Genomic DNA, 23,251 nt, shown 5'->3' on the forward strand with positions numbered 1-23,251 from the left:
TAATTTAAGAAAAGCCAAGAGTTTTCCCAAGTCACCCCAAAACATCCCCCCCACTCCGAGTCCTTTAAGCCCAAAGCCGAGTACAGAATTTGTATGAGCTTTTCTGCCTATTACTTTTTAATCACTTAATTTCTAGATATAAGGTTCGCCCAAGGACTAGTCTTAATCATTTGGGTACTATCTTAAAACTTGAGTGTTTGTATTTAATAGTGATATTTTGACAGTCCCAAGCCTCCAAGCACCCTCTGACTTCAACTAGTAGGGAATCCAACCCTGAAAATTCTCTACTTTAGGACACACGAAATCAAAAGTATTTTAAAAGAAAAACAAAAGACCCCACAGAAACAATTATGGGATTATAGTATTAACAAAACTCAGAGAAACATTAAAAAACAAAACCAACACATTTCTAAAAAAGAGATAACCGTCACCTCATGTTGGTCCTTCAGCAATTTTATGAGCTGCGCATACACTTCATCTGCTTTCTGGGACAGTCTGACATCTTCATGGTGTATGAAGATAAAATCACCTTCGTCATCTGTAGGGGGTGATGGCAGCTGCAACACAAGAACATCACGTTTCAGAGCCCTTATAGGAAAAAATGAAGTAGACAAAAAGCAATCAGAACGTATGGAAAGGTCACTGAAGGGAGATGGGTTGATTTTCTTCTCAAGGCAATTCTGACCCAACCACTACTTACACCACTGCCTGACAACTGCTGAAGTCATAAAACCCCACAGAATGTCTTAAGGCCTAATTCTCTGATTATTCAGGTCAGGAGAGCTATTACAGCGCAGAGAAACCAGGGCACCACTGTAACACACACACCTGATCCTCATCCCAAACTGGAATTAGGACACAGCTAAGATGTACTCGCACCCTAAGCTCAGCGAACACTTTTCCAAGCTGCATGGCTGAGGTGTGCCATGGCCTGTCAGGGAGTAAATGGTTCATGGAGACTGGATTTTCTCAAAATGAGGCACATTTGAGGAGAGTAGAAGAGACCAAAGCAAAAACTAAAACAAAAATATAGGGGAATTTCAGGGGTCAGTATCCAGATTTGTCACTTGAGCAGACCAACTTAAAATATGTGTCAGGAAATATTTATTAAATCATTCACTCTTTGAAGTAAGCACTTAACATGTCTAAGAATATGAAACAAAGCAGAATACTAACAGTATTACTAACCTTGGAAATATCAACAGGTTTGCCACATTTTGCTTGCTCAATCTTTAGGTCAAAGCTCTTGGCTGTTCTGAGATACATCTTAGCTTGTTCAAGGTTATTCTCCTTCTTTGCTTTGACGGCTGCCTTCATGTATTGCTTCTTTCTGTTCTCCAGAAATTCCAGCTGTTCCCTAGCTGAAAAACAGTTGTATAAAAACCCTCACTCATCTGATGCTGCCATGCCCCTGAGACAGGTTTATCATGTTCAGTTTATACCCAGAAAAAGGTCAGCAGAAGTACAGATATCAAATAAGGATCCTTAGTACACTTAATTGTTTCTTGGCCAGTTTTAAGTATGAGAAAAAGAAACAAACTTCCTTTTATCATTATATCCTTCATCAAAAGACCTTGTAGCACTTTAGAAGTGTGACGATAATAATTACAGCCCCTTATTTGTAGGCAGGAGACAAACTCCAGTGCAGATGATTGGTCCAAAGCAGAAGCTGAATCCAAACTTTCAGCTTGACATGTTAACTTCTAAAGGACAGCGAATATTATGAGCATCTTCTGTACTCATTTCTTTCCTCTCCCCGATCTTTCAGAAAAAAACTCGCAGATGGACCATAGTGTGCAGGCACACACAGACATACCCACTTCTGCTTGTTTGTAAATCTTTACCATCTTAGTTTCTTATTAATTCTTGAGTCTCCGCTTTCCTTCCCAAACAGTAAGGACAACTACACAAGACAGAAAAAATTGCTTTACACCATAATAGGTCAGTGCATCCTGCCTCTTCTTATAGCTCGCTTAGGAAATGGTACAGCATGAGCTGATTACAGCCTTTTCCAAAGATACTCGTACTGTATTCACCACTGCACTCTACTCGTGATTACACAAGCTAAACAACACTTGCAAGAGGTGCCTGTCTCAGCAAATAAATACACCAGCGACTCCCTCACTGTGTTCACTGCTGTCAGATGACAATCAACTTATTCCCATCCTTGCAAAAGAACCTGCTGTCCTGCTGCTGTGAGCAATTTGCTCAATCAGCCAAAACCAAACTAATTAGACAAGGTAGCTAGCCCAGATTCCACCGAAACAAAACCCGCAGTGTGCTCTGCAAGGCCAAGACACAGACCACAGGTATTTTTCAGAGAAAATCTGTGGAGAATAGACTGAGCAAAGCCATTAATCCAACTGATCTTGGCTCCTTTACTTTCCTGGTAGAGGCCTTAAGTGACTGCTCCACTCCAATCCCACACCTCCCTATGCCTTGCGCTCTCCAACAAGAAAATGGGTTTTTACAATTGATTTATCATCTACAGGCAGCTGTAAGCTGCACTTCGTAGTTCCAGGGGGAAGAAGGTTACATTAGGATCACAGAATGCACTTTAGCTAGTGAAATATAGCTTTACGATAGTGAAGTACTGACGTTTTGTTGTGCAAATCAAGTCACTATGAATTTGTCCAGGTTTTTGTTATTGCACCTATTGGTCATATTTTAAAATACTTTAAATAACCCAGGAGAGATGACTGTAATGCCAGAGACCAGGGATTATCAATCCCTTCACAGCACAAGTCTAGGGCAATTGACGCATGCAATGTCAGCTAAAACTGCAAAAAATAAACCTCCTGAGGATTCATAGATTTTCAAAGCCAAAATGTACAACTACTACATTCTAGTGGTCTTTATAAAACAAGTCATGGAACTTTCTAGAGAGAAGAGCCAGTGCGAAATACCTTTGCACTCTGCAAAAGAACTTGCACCAGCCAAGGAGGCAGTTCTGCTTTGTCCTCAGGGAACTACCCAGGGCAGATGGAAGGAGGATGGCATCACAGTCAAGGCACGACAACAGAATCGGGGAGAGCCTGAACACCGCTGGTTGTGCCCAAACCACAGCATGAGGTGCTGGCTGTCCCTTACTATCTGTACAACTCATCTCGTACCGACAACTTTAGTGACCTTAGCAAGAGGAGGACTAGAGGTTGATGAACTACAGCCTATATGCCAGCTAGAGATCCTTGGATGAAGCACCAGGCAGAAACCAGTTTGATGTAGGAAGCTACATTAGATCAATGAATAATTCACACTGGCAAGCCGTCCACTTTAACTGGAGTATATGTAGAGTTCACCTGGGAGCAGAGTTAAACTCTATGAATCGATATAACTTTTTACATCAAAATTAATAAAAAAAACCAATCACCCTTATAATTAGACATGCTGCCTCTCTGAAATAAAGCTGCATGGCTGGTCTGGATCTACCCACCAGCAGACACATATATTGAGACTCCTATTAGAAGAAATCCGTGCCACACATGCACAGGCTCATATCTAAAATATAACAAAAGGAAGTCTGTACCAAGGCATTAAACAAAACTAGTCCAAATGACTAGGAAATGAATCACTGGGAATGATGATCCCTTCACCTTACCAGCTTGGGGGAGCTGATCCACTGACTCTGCCTTGTCCAGGGCGGAGGGTGACGCAGCCCGCTCCCCACGCTCAGGAGAGCTCTCCTGCCCAGCCGCGGCAGACGGCACTGTAATTGGCCTAACGACTTGAGTCGGCTTTCCAGGCAGCTGAGCAGGCTTCTTGGCAACTGGGGCCTGTGTCAGAGGTTCATTCTAGCATAACAAAAAGAATTTCATATTAAATACATAAAAAGCTATTCCAGACTTGAGGACAACATCTCAAGCATCAAAAACCATGGTTATCGCTATATCAGCCTCCTGGTATTGCTCTTGAGGGGAGCATAACATTCTAGACAGCAAATTTTAACTTCTAGGGATTTACGAGCCGTGCCACACCAGTAAGTAGCTGACCTATGCAAGCATCAAACCTCCGCTATAGAAGGCACAGGAATGTTGAACAAGGCAGTGATTTTAAAAAAAAAAAGCAGATGCATGCAGAAAAACCATCATCCAGGAATTCTCTCCATGAAAAGCTACTCCGTTTGAAAGCACAAACCATCAGCAACCAAATACAGACACATAAAGAAATCAAACCAAAGTCTAGAGGCTTGTGCTGCCTGACAAAAAGCAGTAAATGCTAAACATCCTGGGAAAGCACAAAATAGGAGCTACTGAGATGCAGGATGAAAGTACAAATACAAGTACTTTTGAACAATGTGAAGGGGTGTCCAGGATCTGAAGTGTTTGCTTTGAAAATAAAACCCACATATAAGACAACTGAGAGCCAAACTCTGGACTCACAGACTATTTGTACTGACTGTAACAACATCTCATCTCTATCTCTGTCCTACACTATAATGCAAATTGAAATTACTACTGAGGTCCTGTACTCTTCAGACTTCTGGGAAATGTATTTCATCTCCATACCCTTGCTTGACTGAAAAATCCATTGTCCTCATCTCTGCACACAAGAGACAGCATTTTAACTTTTACACATCCTATTAAGAAATACTAACCTCCTCCTCTTCATCATTCTCCTCCATATTTGCCAGCTTGCTGGCACTTTCCAGAACAGCAGCTATCGTGCCGTCACCATCCGCTGCTGCAACACCAGGAAGGGGAGGAAATCCTGAGGAGGAAAGGAATACAGAAGTTGCATAAGACCTATGTTCTGTCTTCTGTATTTCTTCTTTTCTGTACAGCTATTTCTACGCAAGTATCTATTATCTAATGTATTTCAGAATTCAGCGCAACTAGACTGAGGCCGAAGCCACAAAGCCTTGCTAGATAAAGTCTGAGAGGTGCGCTTAAGATCAGATCTCTCACAGATATCCAGGCTTAAAGGGATTATGTCAAAATGATGCAATAACAGAGCATGGTTTTCTGAATTCAGCAAGTGGCAGTCAGACAAGGAACCTCACAGCCTCAAGACTTTGGTAACAAAGATGCCTCCAGAACCAGCAAAGAATTTAGTGTCTCTCCTTTGCACAAAAGGATGGCGGATTGTACAAAAAGTTGCTGGCTCCTTTTTCCCTTTTCACTGTTGCCTCACCTTAGTTGGTCCAGTCCAGCAGAACAGCAGCGCTACACCACAGAGTAATAAACAATACATCGACATCCCTGACATCTGCATAACACACTGTAACATCAGCCTCTGCTGAAAATCTACTGCAATGCAGAGGTCGCAAAGGCAGAATCCCAGTAGTTACAGATGAAATACATGAAGAACAATCTTTTTGATTATTTTATTATCCTTGTAAGCATGGGAAGAAGGCTTGATGGTGGACGATAAATTCCCACTTCCATGCTACCAGTTCAGCATCAGCTTCAAACAACAGAGACCCAGAGCCACTACTATCAAATGTCTGTTAAGATTTATCTCATTAATACGTGGCAAGTATCCTTGTTGCCAGTCTAATTTCTCACAAGAAATAATGATAAACTACATCTGAAGCTAGAGATGGCTGCTCCAGGGACAGAACAGGTTTGAGGTACACGGGCAGGCAGAGCACAGAATCCTGTGCTGCTGCCCCTGCGTGATTTCTGATCCATTACTCAGCTGCATTTCTGTCTCCAGGGAGGTCGAGGCTGGTACAGATGCCATGAAATGTATGACCAGTCCATCGTAATCTCATTGCTGGGTGCAGTGACTGCCCAGTGGTTGTCTTCAGTGTAAATTATACGGCCTCTAAACGAGGAACTGAGTTACGCATCTTTTCAGAGATGTAAATACGGAGTCTCTCACTCTTACTGATATTTACTGATCACGGATCACGTTCTAGAACAAGGGATGCTGAACTGCTTTTCAGGGGCAGCTTCCAAGCAGAGACTTCAAAGCAGTACGTGGCCTGACAAGAGCTGGCACTGCCTACTTTACTACTACTACAGTGCTTACCGTTGTCACATTTGGCAGTGACAAAATAGCCACAAGGTCCATGTCCCTTTTCTAGGGTTGTTTGGTTTTTAACAACAAAATCTAAGCACCACTTTGCAGTGCTAAGTGTATCTTTTCAAAAGAACACAGCAGGCACAAGACAAAATGAATTATGCTTCCTAGGGAAGAAACAGTATCACGTAAACCAGAAGCGAATCATTCACAGATGACCTCGCCCAAACTTTTACAAACACAGAGCTACACATTCTGAAGAAGATAAAAAGGACACAGACTGTCTCAAGAAGCAGGTTCAGTTTCTGCCTCTGTTTCAGTGTGACCCTGGGTATGATTTGCTTCATCTCTGTAGACTGCTTTTATTAGCCATGAGAACTGCAATACTGATCTGACTTGTCAGGTGTTGGAAGATGTTCAATTAAATATAGAGTCCTGAGTCTCCTGCTGGGAATAAATAGAATGGGAAACATCACAATTTTTTTCAGTTTCCAAAATCTCTTTCCAGGGAACTAAGAAGACAATATTTCCAAGTTTACTCTCTCCTCTAGGAGGGCTGGCACAGAGAACAGACAGGTGATATTTTCAGCACCTGCCCATTGTGAAGTTGTTTTAATTTCTCCAATAGGGCCAAATTTCAAGTTCTGATGCGACCAAGCAGGCAGTCAGTAGTCAGGAATATTCACCAGTGTGAAATCCTGGGAGCATGTTAATAAGCAGTTTCACAATAAAATCAAACAGCAAGGCCAGCCCGCTCACTGAGAAAAAGGAGGAACTGTTCCACAGCACGAGGAGGCAATATCTGCACACCTCCTCCAGAGCCCAGGAGATATACAAAAGTTGGTATTAGGGTATTTTATATTCGCACTTACCAGGAGGAACAGGTAGCTCAGAAAAATTAACTTTTCTCCCTGCTTTATGGGCTCTTATGGCATCCTGGTATTGCTGTAATCAAAGGCACTCAGTAAGACATTAAATGAAGTTGACTATAAATTAGCAATTATCTGTATTTAACCAGCATAAATATTGCATAATACACAGTATTTTGCTATATGTGCATTGTCTCTATTTCTCCTTCCTCCAAATGCTTTACAGCTTCCCTACTGGAGCTCTTTTCAAATAGAAGGACAATATATAAATTATTTCAGCCTTGAAAAAGTCTTCAGCAAGAGAACTAGTTCGAATGGCTTTGCTGGATGCGATCAGCTCACTACACTTTCATTTTACCTTGGCTATCCTCTCGTGCATCCTGCCTTTCCGATCATCCCCACTCGCTTTAGCCTGTGCTGCTGCCGACTTGTACTTCTCAAGCCTCTGCTGCAACGCTTCCAGCACTGTTTTTGGCCGCTGCAGGGAAGCTTGAAATAAGACAGACAATGAAATGCCACATGATTCACACTTCAAAACGTATCAGCTGCCTTTTTCCTCCCCTTCCTTACCTTCTGCAGAGACAAAAACATCATTGCAAAGTTAAATTATGAATATAATTCTTCTAAAGAAAGTTTATTAACTTCTACTTCCATTACTGATCCAAACCAAAAGCACAGATGGGATCTGCAGCAAACAATATTCAGGAACATCAGGTTATACTCAATCCTGCTGCAGTTCAGTGGGTCAGGGCAGACCTTCAAGCGCTCTCCAGCCCTGCTATTTTAATGTTTTACTACAGAAATCCTAAGGTCCTACCTGAGGCTTCTTGGGTCTGAGGTTCAGGTGTTGTAAGATCCTGGGAACTTCCTGCTGGCGCTGGTACCTTTTGCCAGGATGCATCTTGCAGGTTTCCTCGGCTTTCAAGGTCTGCAAAGCAAGGAAAGCAGGAAGTTTCACAGCATGTTCCATGAACAGCAAGTCAACCCATGTTACTCAAAAACCCAGCAATTTGATAGCATCATCTTCCTGAAAGCTTTTTGACTTCCAAACAATATCTGTGTGGCTGGATAAGTGTAAGTTTCCCATTATTCAGAGAAAATGCTTTATAACAGAAAATCAGAAATGCTGATTTAATTTAGGTTAGTGCTGCTTGAGGGGGGGAAAAAAAAAAAAAGTAAAACCAGTTCAAGTATTCTAAGAATTCTCTCCCCAAAATATAATTTGGTATCTTGGCAGATGGAAAGAGTAAACAAGATTGCTAATTGACTAAAATATCCTAGTAACAAAAGATGTGCTGAAAAAGGGAAGCAAGTGATACCACCTATTCAGACACTTGGATTTCTGGCATTGTATAACAGTGGTTATTCCAGAAAACTGCAAAAATATTCACTTTATAAGGCAAGAAGTTAAGGGTGAAGTTTCTCTCTAACGCCATTTGGGGATCAGTTAACAATTTAAGGAATCATAAATCTCATGCTTTATTAAAATAATCTGTCAAGTAGTTTCTTAGAAGAAAATAGTCCACTTAAGTAAATTGTTTAAAACACTGAGTTGCACGGACCAAATATTGTTTGTGGTGATACTAGATCTACTTAAAACAACCACTCCCTTACAAGGATCGAAGTATCTTTAATATTGCTAACCTGCTTTAAGATTTAGACTTCACTGCAACCTGTTTGTTAACCTTTTAATCTGAACGTTATGAACTTCAGTTGAAACCCATAACACCATCAAATATTACAGTAAACTTTAAGAATGTGCCACGACCCATCTTTCCCTACTACTTCATATACTGGCTGCCATTATTTAAAGTTATAAGAACAGGAATATTAGACATCAATACCTAATTGAACTTGTAATTCCTAGAGAGTAACTTCAATATAAATAATGATACCTCATTTTATTTTGTTGGTTTTGATTAGAATTTGAATATACAGTAAGCCTCAGACTAAGTGACCTTCAATTCTTACAGTTTTGCAATCAAATTCAGAATCATTCCGTTACATCATAGAGTGACATCTTAAAAGGGTTTTTCTAAGATGAGCCTTACCCTGAGGAGATGGAGGCAGATTCTGGAGGTCTATCAGCTGCCCACTATCCAAAGCTTCCAAGACCACATTAAATTTCTAATGCAGGAAAAACCAAACCAAACCAAAACAGAGATTTATTTTAGTATGTCCAAGACGTGCTGGCTGCCACAATGAATATTTGACACGCAGTGCATGTGGGTACAGCACAGGATATGTTTACCATTCAGGATTTCTTGTGTGCCTACCTTGCCTGCCCTCATGTATTCTTTCGCTTTTTCCAGGTCCCCTCGCTGCTTGGCTTTTAGAGCTGCTAATTTATACTCCTTCTGCCTCATGAGAAGTATTGCTCGTGTGCTGCTGTTCTGGAGTTCTGTGAGAATGAAATAATGTTGAGTCTTTTGGTCAGGATCTCAAAACGCTTTGAAGCTTGGAATTCCATGTCACAATACTGAAGGAGAAAATGAGGTACAGGAAAAGTGCAAGATATTGATACAGCGCATATAAAGGCTCTATAACAATAACTGATTCCACTGCCAGAAATTCAGCAGCACACTGACAATTCTATCTGAAACATTCAGCAGGGAAGTTCCAGAATAAGCAGTGCTTTGCTACACAAGTATCAAGAAAGATATAGCATTAAAATAGTGTTGCGACTGCTTATCCTCTCAGATTATGGTACCTGTTTCCACGGTAGGACTAGAAGCAGCATGACCCTGTAGAGATTCCAATTCCAGATGCTGCACTGCCTCATGAGAGGTCTTCTGCTCATCATCTGCAGCAGACTCAGCTTTATTCTCTGGTAGGACGCTGACAGAATCTCCAGAATTCTCCAGCTCCACTCTGGTGGCCTCAGGTAAGTGAGAAGAACTCTTTCCTTTTGCAACAGGAGGTGGCATTTCATCCTCATTGATTTTTCTGCCTTTCATCACTGCAGCCAGCATGGTTTCCAGTGTCTGGCAGAGATGGAACAGCAAAATCGACAGGCATTTTAATCAAACATATTACTAGCATAAAATCATTAAAACTCAAATTAATTCCATTATTCGTGATGGGATATATTACGTACACCACTACAGAGGGCTACCCTTCAGCTCCCTACTTTTCTGAAAGGCCAATTTCAGTGCTAGTGACAGGTGTCCCATTATCAGAGCAACACAATGCAAAGGACTTGCTACCCCAACTACATAACTGCAAGTACTTCAACACCTAGAATTATAGGATAGCTGATGTGGTCCACTCAGCTTTGTCACAGAAAGTCACTGAGGAAGCCACTTATACCACCTGTAGATGCATTTTATGTATTTAAAACAAAATAAAATAAACTACTCTGAAATGTCACTGTCTGTGTGGATTCAGGGAAGGAAGGAGTCTGCAAATCTATTTAACGCATTGAGAAAAGCCATTAAATCCTAACAAAGGAAATGGAGCTTCAGCTGGTGACCTATGGCAAGAAGCTCTCATCATCCGTAACATAGGTTAACTGCTGCTCATTTCTTTAAAACCCTTCCTATACCACAAATATTAACTCCCTCTACTTTTTTTTTTTAATGTAAGGTTCAGACAAAAGACCACCATGCACTTTAAGCCAAAACAAAAGTTTTGCTTCTTTCATCTTCCACAGAAACCGAAATGGAAGCACAGAAAGACAACAACAAAATCTCATCAGCGCCAGAATCACTGCTATTTTTGGTTAGCCGTGACATTGCCTGACCTATTAAGCAACAGTGATGGAGACACTTTGGTCTGACTGCATGTGAGACTGGGGTTCAGACCAGTACAGCAACCCACACAGCTCTCTTTTCTCTACGTGTGGGATGACAGACTGACTGGAAATGGAATTAAATGCTGAGATTAAAGTTTACAGTTCCAACAACTACGTACAAGAGATTACCGTACACAGTTTCTTGGCGTGTCACTTGGCTCATTAAGGACCTGTGAGCTGTGACATGAGATCTTGTTTGTTATCTTCAGCTACACTGCTTAGGAACAAAGAAACTCCCTACCTTGAAAAATAAAGGAAGTGGCAAACAGCACACGTCTTGTTATGGGATGAAATAAGCTAGTTTGCCTGTCCCTCTTGCTCTCCGAAAGGTGAGGTAGTTCCATGTACATTCCTTTCAGAGTCAGTGGACACATATAGACATCTCCTTTCTTGTGCCCTTCCTCTCCTGGCTTTGGCCTCAGTTGTTCCCTTTGTAGCCTAAGACACCTGGCTGCTAGTGTGACACGACGTTCTTCCCTTCATGACAGTGCTGAGCTGTAAAGCTTTGCTTGACAAGACAGAGCTGGCTGCTGTCTGAGGCGATGCAGGAGTCCAGGTGAACACACACAGCGAAATAAAGGCATCCTGCACAACTAACTACAAGCACGCCATCTGGCTGAGAACATACGAAGCTGAAGAAACCACTCCTTGCTGCAATGTTTAATGCCTTAATGAAAAAACATGTTCTATTCATTTTTCAAGCACAGCCAAGGCACTCAAGGAAAGGCATCACCTTCTTTTTTCTCACAGAACGGAGTGGAAGGTTAAGATCTAAGGGAAGGCATCAGTGATGAACTGGAAGGTATATGTGCTAGGAAAGCTCCTAAACTTTGCTTTAAGGTAACACTGAACAGTCACCACAAGTCAAACTCAGATCTAGACAGACGGTAACACCAGAATTTACCACAAACTCTGCCTTCAGCTACCACCAGCCACATTCAGCAGAAACAAAGCTGATGCACACAAGGCATCTGAAGTTACTCTGTGTATTTGGCTCCATCAGATTGACAGTACGTAACAAGATATGCTTTTAAAGTAACTCAAGGCAGCATACTGGAATCTCTCTCCCCTTTCAACAAATTCACACATCTGGAAAGACTATGAACTACACTTTAGAGAACAGACTTCACCTCCCCCACTTTCACATACCCGAGGAACCCCACTTACCTTAAGGCCTCTTTCGTATCGGCGTATTTTGGCGCTCTCACCCGCCTCCTTTGCATTAGAAATTGCTGTCCTATAGTTAGCAATTCTCTTCTCTATTGTCTGTTGCAGCTCACTGGTAACAGCAGGAAGTGAGGTGGTCTCAGAAAAAATAATAAAACAAATCAAGAAAACTTATTTCATCCAACTATATGAGTTTTCCCACAGCTTTGAAAAACAAATACTCCTCTTCTCCACATGCTCCCACTAAGGACGAAAGAGTCTCTAAAACAGAGGAGCACTTGTACTACGCTAACGGTCGCTGGGATCCACCTCTGGGCTTTCTCTCAAAGGCGCAATAGAGAAGAATGGGTGGAGACTTTTAAAAAACTCACAGTCACAGGGTAATTGGAGCCACGTGGTTAGGGAGTAGGTGAAGAGAACAGTTAAGTCTCTCAAACACCGAACAATAGAGGGTGTGAAGAAGTATTCTGGCACAAATCTTGACTTTTTCTTATTTTTAAAATATGCTAGTTTACTCCCTTCTGGGGTTCTTCAGGCTGGTTTTACTACAACAACTCTTTTTCCTCCTCCTCCAGCCTGGAATCAGTTCAGTGACAAAAGCAGCCTAAGCAAAGTTACAAGTAGCTAATTACAAACTCTCCACAGCTACAGAGACCTTTCAGATGGCTACTGATGTAATTATTGCCATTATCTCTATAGAAACGCTCTCAGACCCATTTACTAACGGGCCAAATGCACAACGGCACTGGAATCCATAGCACCAACAGAACCGTGACTGACTGAATAAAGGATTTGACTGCATGAGGACTGACAAATTAAATCTGAGAAAGCTAACACTACTGAGAAAAATTCCACAAAGACGTCAAAGAGATTGAGTTATAAAAAGTTTCACAATTTCAGCACACTGCTCAATACTCTGAGCGGGAAGACACGAAACCTGGAAGCCTGAACGGCAGGCTGCATGCTCACATGTATGAGGGACAAGGTAAGATTGATTCCAACTGTTTACCTCCTCAACTCTATGCTAACATTAAAAATAACCCTCTGAACAAAGCAGAAATTCACCTGTGCCAATACAACATTGGTTAGCACACAGAATCCAGCTACAGTGTAGTTCTTCCTTCCTTGGAGGACAAGATAATCCCTCTAAACCCTTGTCTGTGACCCTTGTATATGACAACAGTGATTTGGCAACACCGTCAGGAACACGAAGCTCTTTCCTACCTGTGGTTGCAGTTCAGGCTGCTCATTTTCTGGTTCAGCTGAAGACTGCTCCATTGCTACGATTTCATCCTCACAGCTTTCTGTCTCACCTTCCGCTCCCAGAACTTCTTGCAATTCTGCCTAAAGTAAAAGTAACAGCCAACAAAAGGCTTTTCCTCAAAATTTTATATTTCCTCAAAAGATAAAATAAAGTCTCAAGCTCCAAAACCTTTGGATGGACCCTGAGTCCGAATAGTATCTAAAAATCTTATATTATGGTGGGTTGGTTTTTTTGTTGTTTTTTAATTAATGAAACTGGTTCCACTTATATTCACAATAGGAAGCCAGATACCATTCCACACTGCAGCTCCAGGATCACCACACAAGTTTGTGGTTAGAGACCTGAAGCTGCAGAAGTTCAGGGATGGTACTTTTGCAAAGATCCTTCCAACCCAAATCTAAAGTTTCCAAAAAGTATCTATAAACAATGGCAGTCAAAAACACTGCTAAACATTCCTTCCTTAAACCCTGCCAACCAGATCACTCATCAAAATGACAAACAATTTCTTGGGAGATATTCTCTCAGGCCAAGCACCACTCCAAGCAGTAGCAAAACGGTAACAGACATCACTTTATGGAGAATGTCCCTGGCTGTATTTCATCAGCTGAAATGAAATGTCACACATATGCATGTTGGCTAGGAAACTCTCTTACTCTGGTGTGCAGGGGTTGGACCCCACAAAGCCTTATATCCATCCATTGTAACGCTTTTGCAATATTTTAGCTTCTCACCACAACATTAACAGGCATTTTTGCTAAAAAAAAAAAAAAAAAAAAAAGCTAAAATATAGTAACATTTTTTGCTAACAAAGTTATGCATACCAACAGGTCTGTATCTTTCTCCAAGTCTTCATCATCTCCTTCCTCCTCATCATCTTCATTCAGGTCCTTCATACACTCTGCAGCCATCTTTTCAATGTGATCCATGGGCAGAGGAGCTGTAAAAAGAAACCACAAGGACCCATAAACCCTAAGTAACAATTATGCAGCCACTGGATATAAATTCTAAACGAGTCGCTACCAGCTGAAAGAGAGCAGTGATTTCTCCTTTTGCTGCCCCTTTATCGGATACAGTCATAGGTAAATGAGGGTATATTCATGAATATAGGCCAAATACTGGGGAAGTGAACACTAGAAAAAAAAGCAATATTAGTCTTTCTGAGAGTAACAGTCAGGGCAGGCAATTAGACAAGGAAAATGACTGCATCCAATAAGCTAGCTCAGAAATTAGATGTCAGGGAGAAATAATGTCTGTTTACTAATACGAGGAGCCTGAACAGCAAAACCATAAGCACCATGACAGACAAGCAGGTACAGTGGGACACTACAGTGCTCAGAAAGCACAGCCGCAAAAGAGAACAATACGGTGGCAGGTTTGCACAGTAATGACATTGAGACTGAGTGAGAAAGACAAGTAGGACTGGAGGAAACAACTGCTTCAGGAAAAAATTACTAGAAGTCACCTCTAGCTCCTATACTGATTTAAGATACAGTCAAGTACCTCTATATTATTTACAGAAATACCTAGAAACAGAAACGTCGTCATTTTGAAAGACTTTAATTTGCCAAAGAAAAACTGGAGAATACTACCATTCTCACATGTTACATCAAAACTGTATCCCTCAGTTAAGATAAAAATCAATGGTAGCACAAGAGGAAATAAACTGTTGATTAATAAACCTGATTAGAAGTTTCTATGTATGAAAGGGAATTAATGGAACAGCCTCTGTCCCCAGTAGGAATAAACATCTGAACTAGTTTTAAGCTGATGCTAGATATTTATGAAAGGTATTTATGATGTGACTGTCCATATTAACAAGGCCTGGACTTTGTCAGGCCTTTCTGTTCTGTGTCCTTTGCCTCATGTCATTCTACCCTAACAAAATGTAATTCACTCCTGGTCAATTCTGCCTGACAGAATAAATTCTGACCCCATACAGAACATAAGTGGTCCATATTCATCCATACATAAATTCTATCCTCAACCTCCCAGTTCTATCCCTTTTCTACTCTCCCTCATGTTGAATTAATTTGAGTTAAAAGTACTCTAATTCCCAAAGACCTGTGTGTATTGATATGACCAAGTTAGCCCAACAGTGATGCAGACACTTGCATTAAACTTCTCGGCACACCTGTTGGTAAAAATTCCATTTGCATTTTCTTTCAAAGCCAAAATTACGTTATTATGTGTATTACAACATTGCATACAGCCAGAAATCAGAACAAAGTTGAAGGCATTTACCATAAACAGTGCTGAGCTCAAAGAGTTCCCAAACTACAACTAACTAAATCACTGGAGTTTTGTACAGGGTCTACATCATGCTTGAGACCCCAACAGCTGATCCATTTTCTCAATCTACAGTCTTAAGCACAAGAATATGTCTCTCTATCTTGTGTTATTTGTATTTATATTTATCCTTTGAAACTGGTGATGCATATTAACATCAATTCTAGAGACACACTGAACAACACAAGCCATAAGCCAAACCACTGACTGTTAATTTGACAAGCAAGGAGGCACAGCAAACTATCCATATGTTTAAAGACAGCAAGAAAGGAAGACAAGAACATCCTTCTACCTTGAGAAACTATTTGTCTTACACAGCAAACACTACTGCAAAGTCACACTTGGCATAAAAAAATAGAAAGCTCCAAATCAAGTCATCATACTTGTGCTGAGCCCAAGAGCAGCAGCGAATCACTGGCACAGAGAAATGCAAAGAAAATCAAAACAAGTGCTGGTTATTCTACCTCTCTAGCTACACTTCTGCATTTTCTGCCTTGCTGTCTCATGCCCATGTGATTTTCCTTTTTCCAAATCTTTCTTGGCTACGTTGTCTTGCAATTTCTTTTCAAGCTTCTGGTCTTCACCCTGAAAACTCTACTTAATTCCTCCTTTCTGAGTTTTCATCTTCACTTCATGCTGTGCCACCCACATCTTCCTTAACTATCAACTTCCTCCACGCACTCTCAAAGGTGAAGTTATTTGCACAGAAATCCCAACTGTCCATGTAAATGCCTCTGATACTTCCCTATGCAGACGCGTGACTGTGACTCACCAGTGTCAGTAAATATTGAATAAAATACAGATCTTCGGGATAGAGTTTTACAGTCAATTTAAAGGGATCTAAAACAGATCGCATCCTTCCTCTGCATTCGCTGAATCAGCTGAAAATTAAGCCAGGTACAAAGCTGTTTCTGTTCAAATCTAATTTACTGCATTAGTGCTTCAGTACCTGTATCAAACATGTTGCTCATGTATTTGACCCTGAGCAAAGCTCTCAGCTAGGAGAGCAGGCCATGCCCAAAGGCACCCGGCTGTACTTCAGGGGTCAGAGTGTCCCTTAGTGAAGCTCCACTAGAGACAAAAAGCCAACTGAGCCTCCTCAGGGGGGTGGTTCAGCTCTAATCCAGAATGGCAGGTTGAGGCTACAAAGCCAAACATTCCAGTGGCTGAATGACCGACATTTATCAGTCCCAGACAGCAGAGATCTCTGCACTTAAGATGTTGCAACAGTGCAGCTTTTGCTACCTACACCTTCAACCTACAGGGAGAGATCACTTTTCTCCCCCATCTGAGCTCCACAATGTAAATCCAGGAGTGAACTTTTGCGCCTTGTGCTCAGCCAAGACCCAAACACTGGTATGTATTGTACTGGGTTCCTTTCTTCTGTCCTTCTTCAGACAGGATCTGTTTCTCCCCTGTCCCTGCTGTACCCTCCCCCTTTCCAGGCCACCATCCTGCCCCCACCACATCCCCACCACCACACTGTGCCAGGTCTGACAAGTCCCCAGCTGTCCAACCATCCACCTGCCACAAGCTTCTAATCTATAGGACATTTCAAAGAGATGGACCCAATCTCAAAGCAGTATATTTCACAATTACACAAAAACGTACAGACGGTTTAATGAGTTATCAAGGTTTAGTAACCTTTTTATAAATGCTCTACGTTCCCTTTACCTGCTGTACAGACAACATTGAGATGATAGTTGAACTCATCCCAAATGCCTCTGAATTGGGTCCATCTTTTTCACTCCCTGTATACACTCCCAATTCTATCAGGAAAACAGAATAGTTGTAAATGATTTTGGAAAAATTTTGAGCCATAACACATGCCTTCAAAAGGCACAGTAGACGTTAATATCGCACTGTCTGAATTTTCATTTATCTCTCATGAATAAAGAGACCGAAAAAAACACAATAAGTGACATGACCAGGGCTAGAAGGCAGCACTTGAAAAGTCACTGACAACAATCCAAGAACTCCTGACACTCAGATTCATCCTCAAAACACTATCCTGCATATTTTAACCATGAGAAACCTATGTCCAATGGCAGTAGTTCTGGTATCGTGCTTATTAGCACAATTATGTGTATTAGCTTTAAGGCTTTACTACAATCTTGAAATCTGGAGAGTGGAAATGATTTAGAATTTAGTTTTAGATACAAACATCTCTCTATATCTCACCAATTACTGTGTTTAGACACATACTTTTTCAAAGTATTTTCAAATTCTTCATTTCCCTGCTGCTCTGTCTGAAGTCCCTTCAAACACTACAGGCAAATCACTGCAGACCTGCAAAGTCTGCAAAGAAGTCTGTACTTGCACAAATTCTTGCCAGCATTTGCTCACACCCCTGTAGCAAGGGCAGGTCCCATTCACCTGGTTCCATCCCAACCACTCGTTGCCACCACTCCCTTGCAGCCACAGCCACGTTCAAACCAGCAGGTAGCAAACAAGAGCAAGGAACCGATTCAGCTGAAAACCGAGCACAAGGGCAGAAGTTTATTTTTATAGATCAGTTTCCTGAATAGGCTCACCCCGCAGCTCCATAAATATGTATAGCAGCTTGGAGGCAGAGCATGCTCGCTAGAGGCTGCTCCTCTCACCAGCAGCCTGGATTTCTGGTAGATTACAGCAATCCTGTAAAACACTGCATAGCTGCATGCGAACACCAGCAGACAAAATGAACAGATGCTTAAAATACTAGGAATAACCTGATATAACAGATGCTTAAAATATTAGGAATAGCCTGCATAACACAGGCTACAGGGTTCTCCCAGTAACTCCATCAGTTGCAGAATTTCCCTCTTAAAAGGGTATTCAATTTTGATTACAAACTCCAAGTAACTACAAATGTAATGCTTATTCAGTAAATTCAGTCTTTAAACAAAAAAAACCCAGAAGAACAAACAAACAACAAACAACTGTCCACAAGAAATACAATTTCCATTTTGAATTAATCTTGCACCTACTGCACCTTTTAATGACTTCATACAGTAAACAAACATGTCTTAATTTAGTCATTAAATTGGCTAGCCATCATATACTTTTTTTCCTATGTCTACAAGAACATAGGCAAAAAACCTCTTACCCTTTTTGTGGAGTAACAATTGAACCTTTCAAAGTAAAGGAAAAAGTAGTCACAATTTCAGCTTCTATCAGTGATGAAAAAATATTTTTCGATGAACCAGTGATTTGTAAATAGGTGTTTTTAATAAATTATTCAGGTTGTCAATAAATAAACCCCAGGTACTTCAACTTACTTTTCCCTTTCGGTTTTGATTTCCCTTCTTTCACTTTTGCTCCTGTGATAGCAGCAAGCTCTGCTTCCAGGTCCCCATCATCCCCACCTTCCTCCGCACCCAGCAGCATCTCTTCAGGGTTGAAATCCGTGAACAGCCCCAGCTGCAGTCAAGGCAAAATAAAAAATTTTAAGAAAATACTGCAGTTAGAATAGACATGGTACTCAAAACCAGCACACTACATTAATTATTTAAACATTTCCATGCATTCTGGATTCTGTCGATTTTTTTAAAGCTCGCTATCATACCACTTCTATTACCAAACAATGCATACAAGGCACCCATAACTAAAATAAGGTACATAAGTCTTAATAAGCCACAAAGGCATCCTCTAAAACTCTACACAACTTTTTCTAGACTATCTAACATAACAAGGTAAAATAAAATGATGTCTGCTATACTCAGCCTCAAGAAGGGAAGTTGAGGGCAGTTCCTGTAACAGCTAAGCTAAAAAATATTTAATCACCATTCACACAATACAGGTCCGACATGCGTACACTGCAGAGATTCCACCTTTATCTCTCAGAAGCAGCTATATTTACATATACAGAACTGTTCTGTACTTCTCATTATCTCGGTCTGTAAATCATAAACACAGGGAAAACAAACGCACATGCAGAGAAAGACACAGCCAGTACGAACCCAGAAATGTCTGTGCTACACCAGAGAAAACAAACAACTGTCTGGAACAGATCATCAGCTAAGTGACAGCATCTCAGGGAATATTATTAATAATAGTAATCAGAATTTGACAAAGTAGTAGGGGTTATCAGTTGATGTAAAACATGCCAAATGACATAAGTAACACATAAACGTCTGAGGACTTAGTCTTAAAAGTATTCTTCTAAGATGCCATTTTATCACAATTTTTATATTGCTGGTTAAGACACTAACTGCCCCAGAAGTAACAACGTTTTTATTCAACGTATGTCGAGCTTTTTATAAACATGAATTAACTGAAGTAGATTCATCCTGTGAGGTAGGTGGAGCAGTTTTCCTCAGACTTTTTCAAAGCACGAGCCCCTGTTGGCTTATTGGTGTTCACATGGCCAAGCAGGCAGCAGTTCGGCTTCTCTCAAGCAAAGGAACAAAAATCAGTTGTCATTATTACCAGAGTTAACAATCTCCTGCTGCCTCCGAGGATCTGAAGTGCTGCCAGAAGCTGCCTGTCAGTTTATGAACTTGTGTGAATCACTAATAAATCTTCCTAACCCTGTAGGAATTGATGTGCTAGTGGCTACTGCCTCAAAATATTTTGTGTCCCTCTTTGAACCCTTTTACAATCCCGGAGGAGAATGTGAGACACAGCTGAGAAACACCAATTCCAAGGACCAGGAACAGTATTCAAAATCAGCAGCTATTTGTTTGCCAGCCCTGATCCTGCCCTTGACACTCTGTAAGGCACTGGGCACACCAGTTAGCCACCCCTCTGCCTTACCCATCTCCCTCTGTAAAATAAAACTAATATATTTGCAGCCCTGGACAGAATGGAAAGATCAGGACAAGACTGAAATAAATTAGGAAATATTTATAATATGGATCTAAAGATTCCAGTTCTACGGAATGTACATACACCTTCTATCAATGTGCAAAATAGATCGGGAGCACTTGTGATCTGTTCACTACCACACCACAAGCGCAGGAAGCGCAGCAAGTGTAGTAATGAATGAAATCAAGAACAGAATCGGGCAGGTTTAGCTCTCTCAATCTGCTCCATAAGGCATATTTCCAATTAAATTAATAGTGTTAAAGAAACATTTAATAAAACAGAAAAAAATATTACAGAAAGCTTACAGCTGATACACCACATACCACAAACACGGTTGAGACTGAGTTAATTTGCAAGTGAACAAGCCATTAGTGTACTTGTTTCAAGAAACAATTCTCCGTACAGTAAGACAGGCTAACTGTATTCAATTAAAAATTAGTAAAATACATTAACCAGATCCTTTTATTTACTGTCTTTTTAGAGTGTGGTTTCTTTTTTTGGAAGAGAGAATGATATTTTTACCTTTTATCTTCTCCCTTGCTAAAATTAAGTAAATTATATACCACTTCTCCAACTGAGAAATGCAAACTTTCATACTAGAGCAATGGTGACACCACACACCTCCAACTAAACTATTCTGCCTCCAGGATGAGAATACTGGTTCCTAAGAAATCACCAAAAGAAAATATCTTAGGGTTTTTTTGTCTGTTCTAATATCCTATTCCAATCTATTTTCATATTTCTCTATATTCTTATCAGTTATTCCTCTTCTATATGTTACCTGCCTTTATTCTACCTTCAAAGGTGTCTAAAGTCCCATTCCGGTTCTAACATATTCTTTACATCTAACTGTATTCTTTTTCTTCCACTTTTTTACCCAGAACTTTGCCTTGGCTGTATTTCTAATTTTGACACTGTTGCCTGACTTCGTACACCTGCCAACCATAACTAAATCATGTTTCTCTCCTTGAGGCTTCTGAAACTACATCCAAACGTAAAGAACACGAAAAACAAACCAACCAACCCCACACAACAAACCAACACATGGGGACATCTGAGCTCACTTTTAGCTACAGGAAAGGGACATAAGCTTATCAGGCTGTTGCAAGAAAAAAAATGACTATACACAGGGAAATTACAATTAACTGTATCTGGTGTAGCACCTTAGCTTTCTCCCATATGTGCCCCTGAATTTGTTATTCGATATTCTGATCTTCTTATTTCTGCTTTCTTAGAGGTGTAAGAAAAATCTTCATATAGTTATTGATGATGTTATTGTTGAATCTCAATATAGGTGGGGTAGGGAACTACTATAAGCGTGAGTCATGAGGTCTCTTGCAAAGAGTACAGTATTACAACACTGTGGCTTCCCTGCGAGACCTCCACTGCTGCGTATCAGATATTTACTTTAAGAGGAACATACTACAGGAGAAAGGAAAACAGGCACCACCTGATTTTAATTTTTTCATGGTCCTGCAATGTCTTATTAACACATGGGCAATTCTAGCAGGAAAACAGCAGCAAGAGGTCTGACCGAGACTATCCTGAGGAGCAGTAGGTTTCCCTACCTGCTTTGCAACCACATCTCCCTGGCTCTTTGCCTTCCTTACCTGCTTTGCAACTGCAGCTCCCTGGCCCTTGGCCTGAGGGCTTTTTTTAGGTCTCCTGCCAAGCATGCTGGTTCATGAATTTCAGAGTGTCTGCAAGGGGCCGAGAACACACGAAATGGAGCATCAAGATCCCGTCCCGACCCACTGCAAACAGGACGAAGGCAGCACAGGGCAGGCTGTGCACAGACCCGCAGCTCCTACCGGCACTGCAAACCGCCATGAGGGGAAGGGGGGCACACGCCGTGAGGGGAAGGGGGGCACACGCCGTGAGGGGATGGGGACGATACGCCGTGAGGGGAAGGGGGGCACACGCCGTGAGGGGATGGGGACGATACGCCGTGAGGGGATGGGGACCATACGCCGTGAGGGGAAGGAGGGCACACGCCGTGAGGGGATGGGGACGATACGCCGTGAGGGTAAGGGGGGGACACGCCGTGAGGGGATGGGGACGATACGCCGTGAGGGGAAGGGGGGCACACGCCGTGTAACACGCTCCCAGGGCCCAGACCCGCCAGTGCCGCCCTCCCCACCGCCGGGAGCCCGGCCCGGCCGCTCCCCTCCCTCCGCCCGAGGCCACTCACCCCCGGCGCTCCCTCGCCCCCACACCGGGCGGTCGGGCAGGGCCGCGGCACCCGCGGGTAGGCCGGCAGGACCCCCGCCCCGCCGGACCCGAGGGCGGGGCAGGCCCGGCCCGCCCCGTACCCCCGCGGAGCCCCCGCCCCGGCGCAGGGAGGAGCCGGCGGAGGCGATAGGCTGAGCGGCGTGTGAACAGCCGCCGCCGAGGGGCCGCCACCGGCACCGCCACAGGCCGGGCCCGGCTCACCTCGGCCTCCCGCGCAAAGGCGCCCGGTGCAGCAGCGCCCGCCCGCTACGGGAGGCCCCGAGCGCGGCTCCCGGCAGCAGCGCGCCTGCGCGGGGCGGGGCCCGGGGAGGGCGGGGCCCGGGGGCAGGTCCGGCCCGGGCCCGCAGCGACCCGGTGCAGCTGAGCGCCGGGAAGCACAGCTCGGTCACGGTAAGGGAGCGGTAACGGTAAAAACCGGCTCCGGCCCTTCAAACCCCCACCGCTGCCTTGCAGGTGATAGTCGCACACCCCGCCAACTTTTCATTTATGTGTTTTGAAACCAAAAAGCTGAAATTCTAACTTAGCTGTTCTACTGGTCTGTGTTCATAAGTGTGTTAATAATAACTTCTATAACACACAAAAATGACTTCACTGACAGGAAGTTTTCTCACTAACCAGTCTATTTAACATCCCTTTTTTTAGAGTTTTCTGAAGCTGCTACCAAGTTTTAAGCCACCTATACAAACCGCAGCTGTTACAGATAACCCGTCCGAGTGAATGTGGTATCTGCTAATTCATTGTCTAATATTACACTCCCACAGAAATGAGCTCTGTTCTAGTACCCACAGTTCAGGTCACTCACATCACTCAACAACAACAATAATTTGTGTTGCTGTGGAGCACGCCCCAACATTTTAAAAGTGTTTTCAAACTCTCCATCTCCAAATA

At 42.3% G+C, this 23,251-nt stretch overlaps 1 protein-coding gene across 2 annotated transcripts in view; it reads right to left on the reverse strand.

Annotated features, from left to right (window-relative positions):
• Positions 1 to 22,636, reverse strand: part of CC2D1B (coiled-coil and C2 domain containing 1B) — a 34,292-nt gene extending 11,656 nt beyond the window's left edge. Inside the window, exons 1-16 of one of the 2 annotated variants that reach the window (XM_065655389.1) lie at positions 22,565 to 22,636; positions 21,742 to 21,831; positions 18,604 to 18,745; positions 13,879 to 13,994; positions 13,018 to 13,137; positions 11,794 to 11,931; positions 9,544 to 9,817; positions 9,110 to 9,234; positions 8,885 to 8,960; positions 7,651 to 7,761; positions 7,192 to 7,322; positions 6,837 to 6,909; positions 4,595 to 4,707; positions 3,599 to 3,791; positions 1,189 to 1,361; positions 432 to 557 (exon numbers count right to left, since the gene is read on the reverse strand). In XM_065655389.1, coding sequence (XP_065511461.1) covers positions 432 to 557; positions 1,189 to 1,361; positions 3,599 to 3,791; positions 4,595 to 4,707; positions 6,837 to 6,909; positions 7,192 to 7,322; positions 7,651 to 7,761; positions 8,885 to 8,960; positions 9,110 to 9,234; positions 9,544 to 9,817; positions 11,794 to 11,931; positions 13,018 to 13,137; positions 13,879 to 13,994; positions 18,604 to 18,745; positions 21,742 to 21,807 — 1,977 coding nt within the window. In that variant the 5' untranslated portion in view covers positions 21,808 to 21,831; positions 22,565 to 22,636. Of the gene's footprint in view, positions 1 to 431; positions 558 to 1,188; positions 1,362 to 3,598; positions 3,792 to 4,594; positions 4,708 to 6,836; positions 6,910 to 7,191; positions 7,323 to 7,650; positions 7,762 to 8,884; positions 8,961 to 9,109; positions 9,235 to 9,543; positions 9,818 to 11,793; positions 11,932 to 13,017; positions 13,138 to 13,878; positions 13,995 to 18,603; positions 18,746 to 21,741; positions 21,832 to 22,322; positions 22,543 to 22,564 lie in introns of those variants that run through there. The other variant, XM_065655388.1, reaches the window with a different exon arrangement.
• Positions 22,637 to 23,251: the final 615 nt, after the last annotated feature.

Source organism: Caloenas nicobarica, chromosome Z (assembly GCF_036013445.1).
Source record: "Caloenas nicobarica isolate bCalNic1 chromosome Z, bCalNic1.hap1, whole genome shotgun sequence".
NCBI lineage: Eukaryota > Metazoa > Chordata > Aves > Columbiformes > Columbidae > Caloenas > Caloenas nicobarica.